Source organism: Phyllobates terribilis, unplaced genomic scaffold (genome assembly GCF_046119375.1).
Source record: "Phyllobates terribilis strain yellow unplaced genomic scaffold, ASM4611937v1 Scaffold_1__5_contigs__length_1240528914, whole genome shotgun sequence".
Classification (NCBI taxonomy): Eukaryota; Metazoa; Chordata; class Amphibia; order Anura; family Dendrobatidae; genus Phyllobates; species Phyllobates terribilis.
In genome coordinates, this window is record NW_027362761.1 from 366,011,880 (window position 1) to 366,025,800 (window position 13,921).

The 13,921-nt window shown below is 44.2% G+C and overlaps 1 protein-coding gene and 1 long non-coding RNA gene across 3 annotated transcripts in view; one reads left to right on the forward strand and one right to left on the reverse strand.

Annotated features, from left to right (window-relative positions):
- Positions 1 to 396: 396 nt before the first annotated feature.
- Positions 397 to 4,109, reverse strand: LOC141263146 (uncharacterized). Its single transcript, XR_012319798.1, has 2 exons — positions 3,838 to 4,109; positions 397 to 1,386 (listed from the first exon to the last, which is right to left on the reverse strand). It is a non-coding gene; the product is annotated as an uncharacterized lncRNA (long non-coding RNA).
- Positions 4,076 to 13,921, forward strand: part of TRAFD1 (TRAF-type zinc finger domain containing 1) — a 29,698-nt gene continuing 19,852 nt past the window's right edge. The window contains exons 1-6 of one of the 2 annotated variants that reach the window (XM_073676351.1): positions 4,144 to 4,224; positions 5,760 to 5,814; positions 8,171 to 8,263; positions 8,370 to 8,476; positions 9,195 to 9,330; positions 12,806 to 12,859. In XM_073676351.1, coding sequence (XP_073532452.1) covers positions 12,824 to 12,859 — 36 coding nt within the window. In that variant the 5' untranslated portion in view covers positions 4,144 to 4,224; positions 5,760 to 5,814; positions 8,171 to 8,263; ... (1 more) ...; positions 9,195 to 9,330; positions 12,806 to 12,823. Of the gene's footprint in view, positions 4,225 to 5,759; positions 5,815 to 8,170; positions 8,264 to 8,369; positions 8,477 to 9,194; positions 9,331 to 12,805; positions 12,860 to 13,921 lie in introns of both variants that reach the window. The other variant, XM_073676350.1, reaches the window with a different exon arrangement.

Genomic DNA, 13,921 nt, shown 5'->3' on the forward strand with positions numbered 1-13,921 from the left:
GTAGTGCGGGGTCTGTCACCATCTACCTGCCCTCCATGTGTAGTGTGGGGTCTGTCACTCTCTACCTGTCCTCCATGTGCAGTGCGGGGTCTGTCACTATCTACCTGCCCTCCATGTGTAGTGTGGGGGTCTGTCACTCCCTACCTGCCCTCCATGTGTAGTGTGGGGTCTGTCACTATCTACCTGCCCTCCATGTGTAGTGAGGGGTCTGTCACTATTCTACCTCTCCTCCATGTGTAGTGTTGGGTCTGCCACACTCTACCAGCCCTCCATGTGTAGTGTGGGGTCTGTCACTATTTACCTGCCCTCCATGTGTAGTGTGGGGTCTGTCACTCTCTACCTGTCCTCCATGTGTAGTGTGGGGTCTATCACTCTCTACCTGTCCTCCATGTGAAGTGTGGGGTCTGTCACTCTCTACCTGCCCTCCATGTGTAGTGTGGGGTCTGTCACTCTCTACCTGCCCTCCATGTGTAGTGTGGGGTCTGTCACTCCCTACCTACCCACCATGTGTAGTGCAGGGTCTGTCACTCCCTACCTGCCCTCCATGTGTAGTGTGGGGTCTGTCACTCTCTACCTGCCCTCCATGTGTAGTCTGTCACTCTCTACCTGTCCTCCATGTGTAGTGTGGGGTCTGTCACTCTCTACCTGCCCTCCATGTGTAGTGTGGGGTCTGTCACTCTCTACCTGACCTCCATGTGTAGTGTGGGGTCTATCACTCTCTACCTGTCCTCCATGTGTAGTGTGGGGTCTGTCACTCTCTACCTGCCCTCCATGTGTAGTGTGGGGTCTGTGACTCTCTACCTGCCCTCCGTTTGCATTAAAGGCTCCTTCCTGTACTGATCTTTATTATTAGTATTAAATTTTATTTTTTTTTTTTTTTAACTGTGATGACCAAGAAAGAGGCTGATAGCTACAGTACAGACCAAAAGTTTGGACACACCTTCTCATTTAAAGATTTTTCTGTATTTTCATGACTTTGAAAATTGTACATTCACACTGAAGGTATCAAAACTATGAATTAACACATGTGGAATTATATACTTAACAAAAAAGTATGAAACAACTGAAAATATGTCTTATATTCTAGGTTCTTCAAAGTAGCCACCTTTTGCTTTGATGACTGCTTTGCACACTCTTGGCATTCTCTTGATGAGCTTCAAGAGGTAGTCACCGGACATGGTCTTCCAACAATCTTGAAGGAGTTCCCAGAGATGCTTAGCACTTGTTGGCCCTTTTCACTCTGCGGTCCAGCTCACCCCAAACCATCTCGATTGGGTTCAGGCCTGGTGATTGTGGAGGCCAGGTCATCTGGCATAGCACCCCATCACTCTCCCTCTTGGTCAAATAGCCCTTACACAGTCTGGAGGTGTGCTTGGGGTCATTGTCCTGTTGAAAAATAAATGATGGTCCAACTGTATATCACAAGGGGAGACTTTGTTAAGAAAGCTGAAATCACGGTGACTTCTTGAAAAACAAGGTGAGATTCTTGCCCAGGTGTGTTTCTTTATCAGGGGTAATTCTAGCTGTTGTAAGGTCACACCTAATGTGTCATCTCAGCTTTGGAAGATCGGTCATGTAGCTGCATTACTAAGGTCGCCTACTGACTTCTGGTTAGGAGACGTGCTGTCAGTCCGTACATCATAGTCGGTACTTGTGCCGTCAAACACAGAATAAGACCGGGGTCTGTCCCACAAAGAGATCGGCTTCATAAATGGATAGGATTATATTATATGATTAAATTAAAACTATTATTTGTGTGTAAACGGCCAACTCAGATCAATTTCATTTTTTCTTTTTTTGCAGCCAGAGATTACTTTTATATCCATAGTAACATTTTAAACAGTCTACACATACGGCACCTTGGATTTGTGTTACATTATTTTGCTCAATGGCAAAACCCAGCTTCAAGCCTCATTCACAGATGGAACACGTACCTATTATAATGTATAGGGCCGTTCACATGTATGCATTATTTTTTAGATCCTGTGTCGGCTAAAAAAAATCACGGAGTTGAGTAACTAATCAAAAATCAATCATAAAAGCCCCTAAAAATCATGGCCGAAACATCATCAATGTGCAGTCGGGAAGCTGTCCATTTTGAAAATTGTAATCGGTAGGAGAAAATTTGCTAATTTTTTTTTTTTCATTTTTGGTATATGGGGAACAGAGACACCCTGATGAATATCGGACTTTCTTTTTTGCACGTACAAGAGAAAAAAAGACGTCTGAATGAGGCCTTAGATGCGGTGCCCTCCTACACCCGAGTACTGTATTATTCCCCATTGGCTTCTTTGGCCGACTTCCAAAGTACATGAACAAAATATTTCAAAACAGTCATTAGAAAAATGCATTGATTTACCATATCTGCTCCCATCCTATCCAACCATTGAGACCATGTTGCTTATCTTTCTGATATGTCAAAATTCATTAAGAGGCACACATGTTAATGAATCTAAAGCATATTTTAGCTGCTGTGAGCAAGGGCAAGAAATGTACTGCAGGCAGGAGTATATTTCACAGACTTCAATGTTAAAAAACGGATCCAGTTGCAGTTTTTTAGCTGGACAAAAGAGTTGTATCTGCACAACTTTTTTGTCCTGTTAAAATAGCTGGATCCGTTTGAAATGGATGATTACATCCAATGTTGCAATGTGTCGCTACGATAACAGTGTTGTGAGACATATTTTGTTGTGTAGCCCTAGCCTAAGACCATAAACAGGGATTAAAATGTCAGTGACCACTCTCCCTCGATCAGAACCGCAAATATAGATGGTCGTTTTTAAAGGGTTAGATTTTTTTGGTCTTTTGTACTAGAATGCAGCTATCATTAAGCACAGTCAGCCGTCCACTGGTGATCTTGCAGGTACAGCTGCTGTTACCACCTGATCACCATGGAATTCTTGCACAATATACAGAAACTACTTCTCAAAGAGGGCGTAGGCACAAGTCATCCTGTGCCTGAAGGCTGGAGACAGGTGTGGCCACACACATTTAATGTTGGCCCTGATGAAAAGTGAAGTTTTATCTTTTGCCATGTTAGAAAGGATACTACAATACTGGTGATCTGCTTACACATCAATTCAGTAATGAGGACAGCCATGTTCTGTTAACACAGCCAAGGAGGCCAGTGGAATATAGATCAGTGCAATGTGGAAACTTTCTGCAGTGGAGATCACTCGGTGGGTTGGCAGCTCAGACATGAATGGCTTGGGTCTCTACTTCAGTAGCAAAAGCCTATGATGTGTGTGGAGTGCCGATCCAGGACGTGAGCAAGATGCTGCGAACCCTGAGGAGGAGAAAGAAGGCTACAACTCTTCATAAATCCTTGGTGGTGGTGCTAGATAGTGTTTAGTGCAAGTGCTCACTACTCGAGTTTGCATAGGGTGCTGGGGTATGCACCGAGGATCGCGGGTGCTTCTGTGACATGCATGCATGCGTCCCTGCCCCGCATGTTTCATGGCTGTTAGATAGCCACAAAACATGAGGGGATTGCCCATGTATGGCAGCCAATCCCTGCATATTTTTTGGGCTGTCTAAAAGCTGCAAAACATGCAGGGCATGGAGCATGTCACTGGAGCACCTGCAATACTCTGCGCTTACCCCAGCACCCTATGCAAACTCGAGTAGCGAGCACTTGCACTTAACACTAGCGCTAGACCATTAATACACCCCTGGTGAACACAGACGGAAAAAGGCCCCTGTGAATGAAGAGTAGATGGGCACAGGAAGCTACGATGATTGGCTGCAGCGGTCATGTGACGATAAGCATCTGGTGGTGGTAGGTGAATTACTGAGTTTGTCTCACATATGAAGTCTCCATGCAAGGTTATATTTTACCTGGACAACCCCTGTAAGTTAGGGGGTATTTTATATGAACCACAACTTTAGAGGGAAAAAGACGCTGGTATATTTGCATGGAGCTGCGGCTGCTGTGTCCTCCTGTGCTCTTATAACCTCCATTCTGCATGTAGAGTCCAGATATGGCCGCACCGCCGACATCTACTGCTGGAAGAGGTCACGTGGGTGCCGTCCTCCCCACAGGTAGGAGATTGCAGATTAGGACACGCCCACTACTTCTAAGCAAACGAAACTTCAAGACTCCTCCCACCCATGTGACCGGTCACATGACTCTGACGTCAGCGCAGCGGCTTCCGATTATTGAAGCTCTGCTGTTGAGCGGTTGTGAAGCGTTTGAGAACAGCCGGTGTTGTGCGCTAGTAACGGGTAAGACTTCCCTTAATAAAGAGCCCTGTAACGGCTGAGGGTGTGGTGTTGCCGGTGTGCCCCCGGCTGTGGTACCACAGGTCCCAGCTAACCTGCAGATAGCAGGTCCGGGCGGCTGCGCCTGGTTCCCCTGTGTCATGGTGATTCATGGCTTAGCGCTGATGTAACAAGTGCCTGCTGCTCCGTCCTCATCCCGACCTGTATGATGGGACGTGTGCTGGGCACAGGACAGAGCTCTGGGCAGTTGGGGAGGGAGATGGCAATGGTGTCACTTTCCATAGAGCCCTATATCATAATTCTGCGGGCTTCAGAGCGGAAATCTCCCAGGATCCCTTACTGCCTTATTGTCCTGCCAGGACTTGGATGCTGATGGCATATTCGTAGGAGGGGTCATCAATATCAGATCATTGGGGGTCTGACACCCAGGACTCCCACCGATCAGCAGTTTACAGCTCCTGGTGCTGGTGGATGGGTCTGTAGGGGCTGTTTATTTATTTTTTTGCATCTGAGTGTTTGGAGCAATAATCTATGAAACTGGACATCCCCTTTTAATCATGTTAGGATGTAACTCTCATGATTACATAATTAATGCAGAGATTACACGTTTGACTTCCAGTTTCTGCCTGCACAGAACCTGTTAGCGTGATTTTAGTACTAAACTTAGCGGTATGGCGATATAGGACAACAATAAAATATCTGCCTTGTAGTAGTCTGATGTGCCAGCACAAAGACGCACCCGGGTGGTGTCGATATTCTCCAATTTTGTTGTTCTAAGAGGTACAGCCTTACCTCTAGGGGTTATCAGGCTTAGAAAAAACATGGCGCTGTTCCTAGAAGAAAGCAACCATCACTGACCATGGGTTGCCTGTTATTGAGACTGAGCACCATAGAAGTAAATGGAGCTGAGCTTCAATACCACTTAACCCAGGGTCAGGAGTGACGCTGTTTCTAGAAGTGGCCATGTTTTTCTATTCCTAGACAACCCCTTTAAAGTTGTCCTGTTTTCTTTAAAGAGGGTCTGTCAGTAGGACCAACTCTCCTAAGTCGTCCATATGGGCATGTAGGTCATAGGAAGCTGAATAACATGATACCTTGATATCTTTGGTCTGATGTCTTATTCCAGAGAAATCCACATATACTTATATATAAATGTCCTACTGACAGATTCCCTTTAACAGTTGCATACCATAGGGTCACCATCTTTCCCAGTAGGATGCTGCGTTCTCCCCTTGTGGGTTAAAATATCACAGGCATAAATGTATGTGGTGGCGTACGATTTATTGTTTTTGTAAACCTCCATATGAAATTAGTGATTCAGTATGACCATTTGATTTCAATGTATCCCATGTTTCCCATGCTCATGTAAGAATCTGTAGTCAAGAAAATAGTTCACATCTGACTATAAGTGACCAGTTACCTCCATACTATTGTCTCTGGCAGACTTTCTATTTGGGAGGGCGTCTCTGGGAAGGGTTTATTCATCATGTCTTATTACTGAGAAATGAAAGTGATAGTGATTGTGCTGTTTTGTTTAGAGACGCTGACCATGGCTTCCAGTGCAGCACAGGAGACGCAGCTGTGTGGAAACTGGTGAGTAATGGGTTATTATGGTGGCTTCCTGCTGATAGGTTTGCCCTCTGCCCATAACAAGCAATCAATCTCGGCAATAGGATTTATAGGGGTAATCCTGGCAGGGCTGTGGAGTCGGAATCTGTATAAAATGTACCGACTCCTAAAATATATAATAAAATGGGTAGAGTTGTGTAGTGCCGGATGTGCTGTAAATGTTTTCATAAGAATTTGGGAAAGTTCTGAAATGTCCTATAAATGTCTGTTCTGTTCCTGATCTAAGGATCTCTGCTTTTAGTTGAGATGAATCTGTGCTGCACTTTATGTACACGCTCAGTAGTGAGGCAGGGCTGTGGAGTCGGAAGTTTGGCTTACTGATTCCACAGCCCTGCTTATCCAGGACTGTTTTTTTATTTTTGTGTATGGGGCTAAAAACTAACAGGCAGATAGTTAGTAACTGCTTTCCTGTTCAACAGAGCAGCTCTTACTCTTCCTGGGGCGTCACTGCAGATATCATGCTGATTAATAACTCACTCCCCGCAGTTAGGCAGTGGGGATCCAGCTGTCAATCAGCATGGCATTGGCAGAAATGCACTGTCAACAGAGCAAAATGGAAGAGAAGAGGCTGTTCTGTAAAAGTGATGACCGTGGAAGCAGGGTAATTGCCGGCAGGAGCGGACTATGACTGAAATAGTTGCTGGACAGAGCAGTCTACCTGTTAATTCTTAGCTCCATATTCAAAAATTATAAAAGTCCAAGATAACCTCTTTAATGCTGCATAATAAGTGATCTAAAAGGCTTGTAAGTAGAGTTGGTGCAAATTGATTTACAGGACCTTGTCCAGTGGCCATTGTCGGTAATCTTTTAGTCACTGGACGGGAGCCCTATTAACCACTTCCTACCTGCCAGCATATCTATGGCTCCTCTCTTGATTAGCCGGCCTTTCGTGATGTCACATATGCCTCATGCCGCAACTATAACCTTGCGCCAGGTGAGCTACTCAAGAGGGCAGCTGGTTTGCAGGGTTCCTGTCTAGCAACCACAAATTTCTGACATGGCCGGTGGACTAGGGCCATGTGAGTCAATTTGCCCCATCTCTGCTTGTATGGGGCTGAGATACTGATGACCCATCCCACGGATATCAGACATCAGATAGGTGGTGGTCTGACACCTGTAACCCCCCCCACTGATTAGCTGATCTGATACCTGGTGCTGCGGCCACCAGAACACCACAGCTTTGCACATCTGGAGTCTCATCACCGCACAGAGACCCAGACATGTTTGCAATTAAGTGATGTGACTGGCCCAGAAAACAGGCGTTGCAAAAGATAACATTTGCATCAAAATCCACTGCAAAATCTTCTTACAACCTTTCCATACGGAGATGAGTTATATTATTACTGGCCACGCTTCATCTCCTCCAGCTGCGAGCATAGGAAGTGATTGGAAGAAGCCGTCTCTCCCTGCCTAAGCTCCTGATCTGATGGTGTCCTCAGGAAGCCCAGGCTGCATGTAAGACAGTACAATGTATCGCTGATTGCCTGAGCAGGATTGTGGACTACTGTATGAGAAAGGTGTCAGTGATCCTTCTCAGCTAATCATCTTGAGACACTTGTGCAGCACTGGCTTAGAAAAACTCTCAGACCAGTAAAGTGATATAAGACCATGGACGGATCTTTAAAAGGTTTCAGTGGTGGCGGAAAACAGATCTCCTTTTCCAGTAACTGCACAATGTCATCCTGTATGCTATTACAACTTTTCTTTATGTATTTTGCTACAACAATGACACATGCACAGATCATATATACACAGAACTTTGGGACTTTAAGCATAATCATAGGTAACTTAAATCAGGTTTTCATGGCAAATGTTTGTTTTTTGTTCTTCATTTTTTTTTATGTCCTTCTCTAGATTAAAAATATTTAAGCAATCTTGCAATTTTCACTTCCGATTTTGAACAGATGACTTTTCAGCAGTCTTACTATAGGCAGGATTACAATGAAAGCTAACACATCTATACACAGCAGATAACAGAGAATCAGCAATTTCCAATAAATAGTGGCCATAGATGATCTCCTCCCCTCCCTGTAATGGCTTTTGGTCAGGTCAAGGCTTGCCTACAAAACTCACTCAAAGCTGGTCTATAGCTGCCTATCTTCACGAGTCAGTATTCGGCTTAGTGACCAGTGTAAAAATTGCAAAAATTATAAGCAAACAACCTTAAAAGGTCATTGTCTCTTTTCAACAAACTTTGCATAAATCAAAAGTACAAACAAATATAAGACACTTTGTAATTATTCTTACCTGAGAAATATTATTCTTTCTCCATTTATGATCCACATCATCCCCTGTCTCCTGAACTTGCCATCTACTCCAGAAAAACTGTTCAACTTCATCTTGGTCAATGCAAGACAGACTGCCAGTAAAGAGACATGACAGGTTACATGGCCTATTAAGCTGGAGAAAGGAGGTTAGCGAGAAAATAGGCCTAGGGAGAGACTGGCAGATCTTGCTGGAATCATAGCTAAACTGATCAATACTACTGTAATATGTTCTTTTATGTTGCTTCTTCTGAGGATATCACAAACGGGTAAAGAGGAGCAGGTATCCCTGTATCGCTGTGTATGGGAGACGTAAAGCAGCAAGTCCCATCCCACCAGCTCGGAGAGAACTGAAATTGGAGGTAGTCTACAGGGGGAGGAAAAATGCAGGCTTGAAGTCCTAAAGGAAATTAGTGTTGTTCCTCATGTACGCACACAACAGCTTTTACTGAAATTTACTTGAACTTACTGGTACTTTTTAAAGGGATTGACCACCCTTGATAAAATCTTCAACACACTGTTTGTATTTGGCTCGGTTTTCTGTTTCCAGCAATTGTTATGTGACCGCAAGGGATTTCTATACTTGTGGCCACATGACTGCTCGATCTGGCAAGCGTAGCCAAATGCGAATGGTGTTTGCTTTGCAACAGCTGCCGAAGATCTTTCCAAAGGTGGACAGCCCCTTTTAATATAAAAACCCGATATACCCAATTGGGGTACGTGCACACAGTATATTTTTTAAGGGGGATTTGGAGCCGAAACTGAGCGGAAACTTTCCAAATGCTTCTCAAAAACGTACAGTTTTTTTTCTCAATTTCTGGCAAAAAAAATCCTGTGTGCACGTGCGCTTAGAGTTCCCTGTTTGAAAAGTTATGGTCTGTTTTCTCCAGAGTTATCGCTGAGCACTATAGGCTTTTGTGTTTTGGTGCTACTGTAGGAAGATACAGCAATAATAAAAAATAAATCATATTGGGAAAAATGACTGCAATTTATAAGAGTTATAAAGTTCTAAGATTTAAGGAAACTGCTTTACAAAGTTACAAGACAAATCTTCATCTGCGATTTATTTTCTCCACCTAGTAAACGTGACATTCCTACCGATAACTTCACCATCCACGAGATTCACTGCAGACGCAATATCTGCATATGTGACCTGTGCAAAGAGCCCGTTCCCAGAAGTGACCTGGAGGATCACCATGCCACCGAACACGCCACGGTAAGAGTTTATGGCAGTAGTTGTTACCGATTTAATTACCGTATATCTATTAGGTGGTGAAAATTCTTTGTTTTGGCCACAATAGTGCATTTAGTGCCATTTTATTTTATATTCTGGAATATATCTCTGCAGTAAGGTATATTATCCGCGCAAATGAAAAACATGGTGCTCTATGAATAATGTCTCAGGAAATAAAAAGGATTAGTTATGGGTTAAATACTCCGGTGTCCAGTGTTGATGTCACATTAAGTGCTCTTCAGCCAATCGCTGAATTCAGTTGCTCTCTCAACACAGATGGCATGAGCCGCTGAGCTTAGTGATTGTCTACAGTAGTGACATCATGTCAACAGCTCTGCAACCAATCACCGGAGCACTGATGAGAGGCAGCGCTGGATCCCAGGAGGATGAGTAACAGCTTTGGCTATGGATTTTTTTTCGCCTCTGAGTCTCTGGAGCTATAGGGAACCAGTTTGCAGCATTCATGAGTTTATGCTTCTCACCTTCCTTCAGTCATTGATGATCTCCAAACTATACAGCTGTCAGCCAGTAATGAATATTTTAATGACCACCCCCTTTAAAGGCTTTTTCATGTTTTATGTAACTGTTGTACAATGTTTTACAACTTTCTGTTGTGCTGTTTCAGTTTCTTGCCCATGTTTTCTGTAATACAATGAAAGTGTTCTGTAAGACTGTATGCCATTTTTTAATAAAGAAGTTCTGTAATAAGCTACACCTTGTAATGAATTTGGCTCCTCTTTCAACTGACGTGAGCCAATTCCAGCCATGTATACTTGTCAGGGGCTGGTGAAGATCTGTCATCATTTACGCCATTTATGTTTGATTTGTTTCTTTCTTGCATTTTGTCTGTTTAATGGCCAATGTGAACATGCTCCTATTTGGCATGGATAGCAACTTGTACTCCAGTTCATTTTTTCGGTTTAGACTCTAAAACAGTATGATGGCACCACAAAGCCTCACAACACAGTATTATGTCCCCACACAGCCCCCTTACACAGTATGATGTCCCCCTCTTCCTCTGCAGAATGTTGTAAAAATAAATAACTACTCTCCTAACCATATTCCCACCCATCTCCTGTCTGTGCTGTGTATTGAGGCATTGCTGGAGTGATGTATGGGCATGATTATGCCTACTGCGCTCTCACACACAGGCTCAATGATGGACGTACCATTGCATAAAGCCCTTTGGCTGTCCCGGTCTGTGGGCAGCACCGAAACTGCCAAAGTGCCACATGTGGCCGCACTTAGCCAAGGTCTGCTATAGATTATTCTAAGTTCATTGAAATAATCACTGTTTAATATTGGAGGTAGACATCTTATGTCATTTAGAGTCATCAGTTAAAGGGATATTTCACCAGTTTTAGCATATTAAACAGGCCACATCATGGAGTAGTGGCTGCAGAGCTAAATAAAACTTTTCATTTTCCATCTTCATTGCAGAGATATTGGTTTATAAGTCTGTATGCCATTTTTGTTAAGACTGAGGTGGAGATGGCAGATATTCGTCTCTGAGGATGTTTGCTGAGGGAGAGGTAATGACATACAGCCCTGCTCTCCTCACTGATGTCAATGCTGACACCTACTGTGATTTACATTTTACAAGCAAGGAAGGGGAGTAGAGCTGAGCTGTGTGTCATTACAAAACATCTGTTGCAGTAGAGGAGAGCTGCAGAGGTGTTTGTAATGACACAGTTCTACTCTGCGCTGTTCCCCAGCTCTAATTACAGCAGATGCTGACAGTGGGGAGAGCAGGGCTGTGTGTCCTTACATGTCTCAAAGAGAAAACGGTTTCTCTGGGGACTTTTTTTTTTTTTTTTTTCATTTGTCCCTCCCACCTCCATGATGGTCAACATCATGCAGTGGAACCCCCACCCCCACCCCCAAGGACAGGGAATACCTCCATAGCAGAGAGGCAAAATGAAAAAATAAACTACATTTTATTCAGCTCTGCCTTCAATATTCCATGATGTGTCCAGTTTAACATGTTAAGACTTGTGATAGGTTCACTTCTTATTACTGGAAAGTAACCCTTCTTTCTACTTCCACTTTATATTGTATGTATTTTAATAACTTGCCCATAGTATAAAGTTTGTGGAGTAACACAACTGCCCTATTACCGTATTTTTCGGACTATAAGACGTACCTAGGTTTTAGAGGAGGAAAATAGGAAAAAAATATTTTAAGCAAAAAATGTGGTCATGATGCACTGTTATAGGGGAAGGAGTCTGCTGCTGACACTGGTATTGGGGTAATGCCCACCCAATTCTGTTAATATTCTCCATCCTGGTATGTATGGCACCTCCTTCCTGGTATACGTGGCCCCCATCCCATCTTGGTATACATGGCCCTCATCCCATCTTGGTATACATGGCCCTCATCCCTCATCCCCCATCCTGGTATTCATGGCACCCCTTGATCCCCCATTCTGGTATTCATGGCACACCTTTGATCTACCATCCTGGTATGCATGGCACCCCCTGATCCCCATCCTAGTTTTCATGGCACCCCTTGATTCCCTCATCCTGGTATTCATGGCACACCTTTGATCTACCATCCTGGTATGCATGGCACCCCCCTGATCCCCATCTAGGTATGTATGGCACCCCTTGATCTCACCCATCCTGGTATGTATGGCACCCCTTGATCTCACCCATCCTGGTATGTATGGCACCCCTTGATCTCACCCATCCTGGTATGCATGGCACCGCTTGAGCCCCCATCCTCGTATGCATGGCACCCCCTTGATCACCCATCCTGGTATGCATGGCACTCCTTGATTCCCCCGACCTGGTATGCATGGCACGCCTTGATTCCCCCCATCCTGGTATGCATGGCATGCCTTGATTCCCCCATCCTGCTGCCCACAAAAAAAAAAAAAACAATCATACTCTCCTCCTCTCTCCTCCAGCTCTGTCCCGTTCTGCTGTTGACACTCACTGTGTGAGCTGCGCATGGCAGCCGCGCACACAGTGTGAGAGCGCGCACACTGTACCACAGCGCGGCTCCTGCTGTCGCTCTGCGGTCAGTGTGCCTGCTATTAAAGACCATGGATGTTCACTACAACCCATGGGAGTGGGTTATAGTCAATATTCATGAGCTTTAATAGCAGGCACACTGACCGCAAAGCGCAGCAGGAGCCGCGCTGTGGTACAGTGTGCCGGCTATTAAGGAAAATGAAAATTCCCTGCTCCCCACGCCCATGCGCTTGGGGAGCAGGGAATATTCATTTTCTTTAGTAGCAGGCACAGCGCAGGCTGCAGCAGTCGGCTGCTGCCTCCTGTGCCCCGCTGCTACTCCCCCAGACCTCCTACCACGCAGAGCCACAGTATATACAGGGAGATAGTATTCGGACTATAAGACGCACCTCCCACTTTCCTCCAAAATTTTGGAGGAAAAAAGTGCGTCTTATAGTCCGAAAGATACGGTAATTTATTAAATTTTTTTTCATTTATTGCAGGTGACTTGTAAATGTAACATGACAATGGAGAAGTGTGCCCTGGAGGAACATGAGGTTAGTTTTTTTTTTTTATGCTAGAATTTTTCTAAATGTTTTTTTATATGCATAGTACATTCTCATTAAAGTGATTTTCTCACAAACAATGTTAATTTTAATCAATAGATCTCTGAATAATAAGTTCCACAATTGAAAGTTTTTTTTTAAAAAAAATTGTTCCTGTGCTGAGATCTTATAAATGTGTCCCTGCTGTGTGATGACTGTGTCTGACCGTACAGGAACATGGTCTGATCATACCACATCTCCTGGGCGGGGAGAGAAAACAAAATAGTATACAGACATTACAGCACAGGATCCCAGCTGATTATTTCTGTGAGGTAAAATATTGCTTAAAACCAGGCAGTGAAATGTTTTGCCTCACAGAAATTACAGCATGGGATCACAGCTTATTCTATCTGTATACTCTTTTGCTTCCTCCCCTGCCCAGGAGCTGTAGTATGTTCCTGCACGGTCAGACACAGCCATTACACAGTACACAGCAGGGACACATTTATAAGATTATCTCAGCACAGGAACATTTATTTTTATTTTTTTTTTTTTTATTAACTCCAATTGCGGAAATTTATTTTTATTTTAAGATATATTAATTAAAATGTACTTTGTTCATGGGAAAACCCCTCTAATGGGGTTGTCCACTACTCAGACATCCTCTTCTTAAATACTATACTCTCCAATATAAAAGAACACACTATACCAGGGGTCTCAAACTCAGCTGGGCATATGGGCCGCACACAGAAAAACATTTAATTTGGGGGGCCGCATTATTTGCATGACAAAGTGACATTTTTAGTGATACCATTTTATTTTCTATACACCTTTTGAACTGGTCCAAATATTGCAGACATGGTCTCCCATCCAGGTCCCCCACATTGCAGACATGGTCTCCCATCCAGGTCCCCCACATTGCAGACATGGTCTCCCATCCAGGTCCCCCACATTGCAGACCATCGTTACGGGGTCTATGTGCCTGCGGGCCGCAAGAAGCAGCCTGAGAGGCCGCATGCGGGCCGCGTGTTTGAGACCCCTGCTCTATACTCTCCTCCTAGCGCCTCTCTAGTG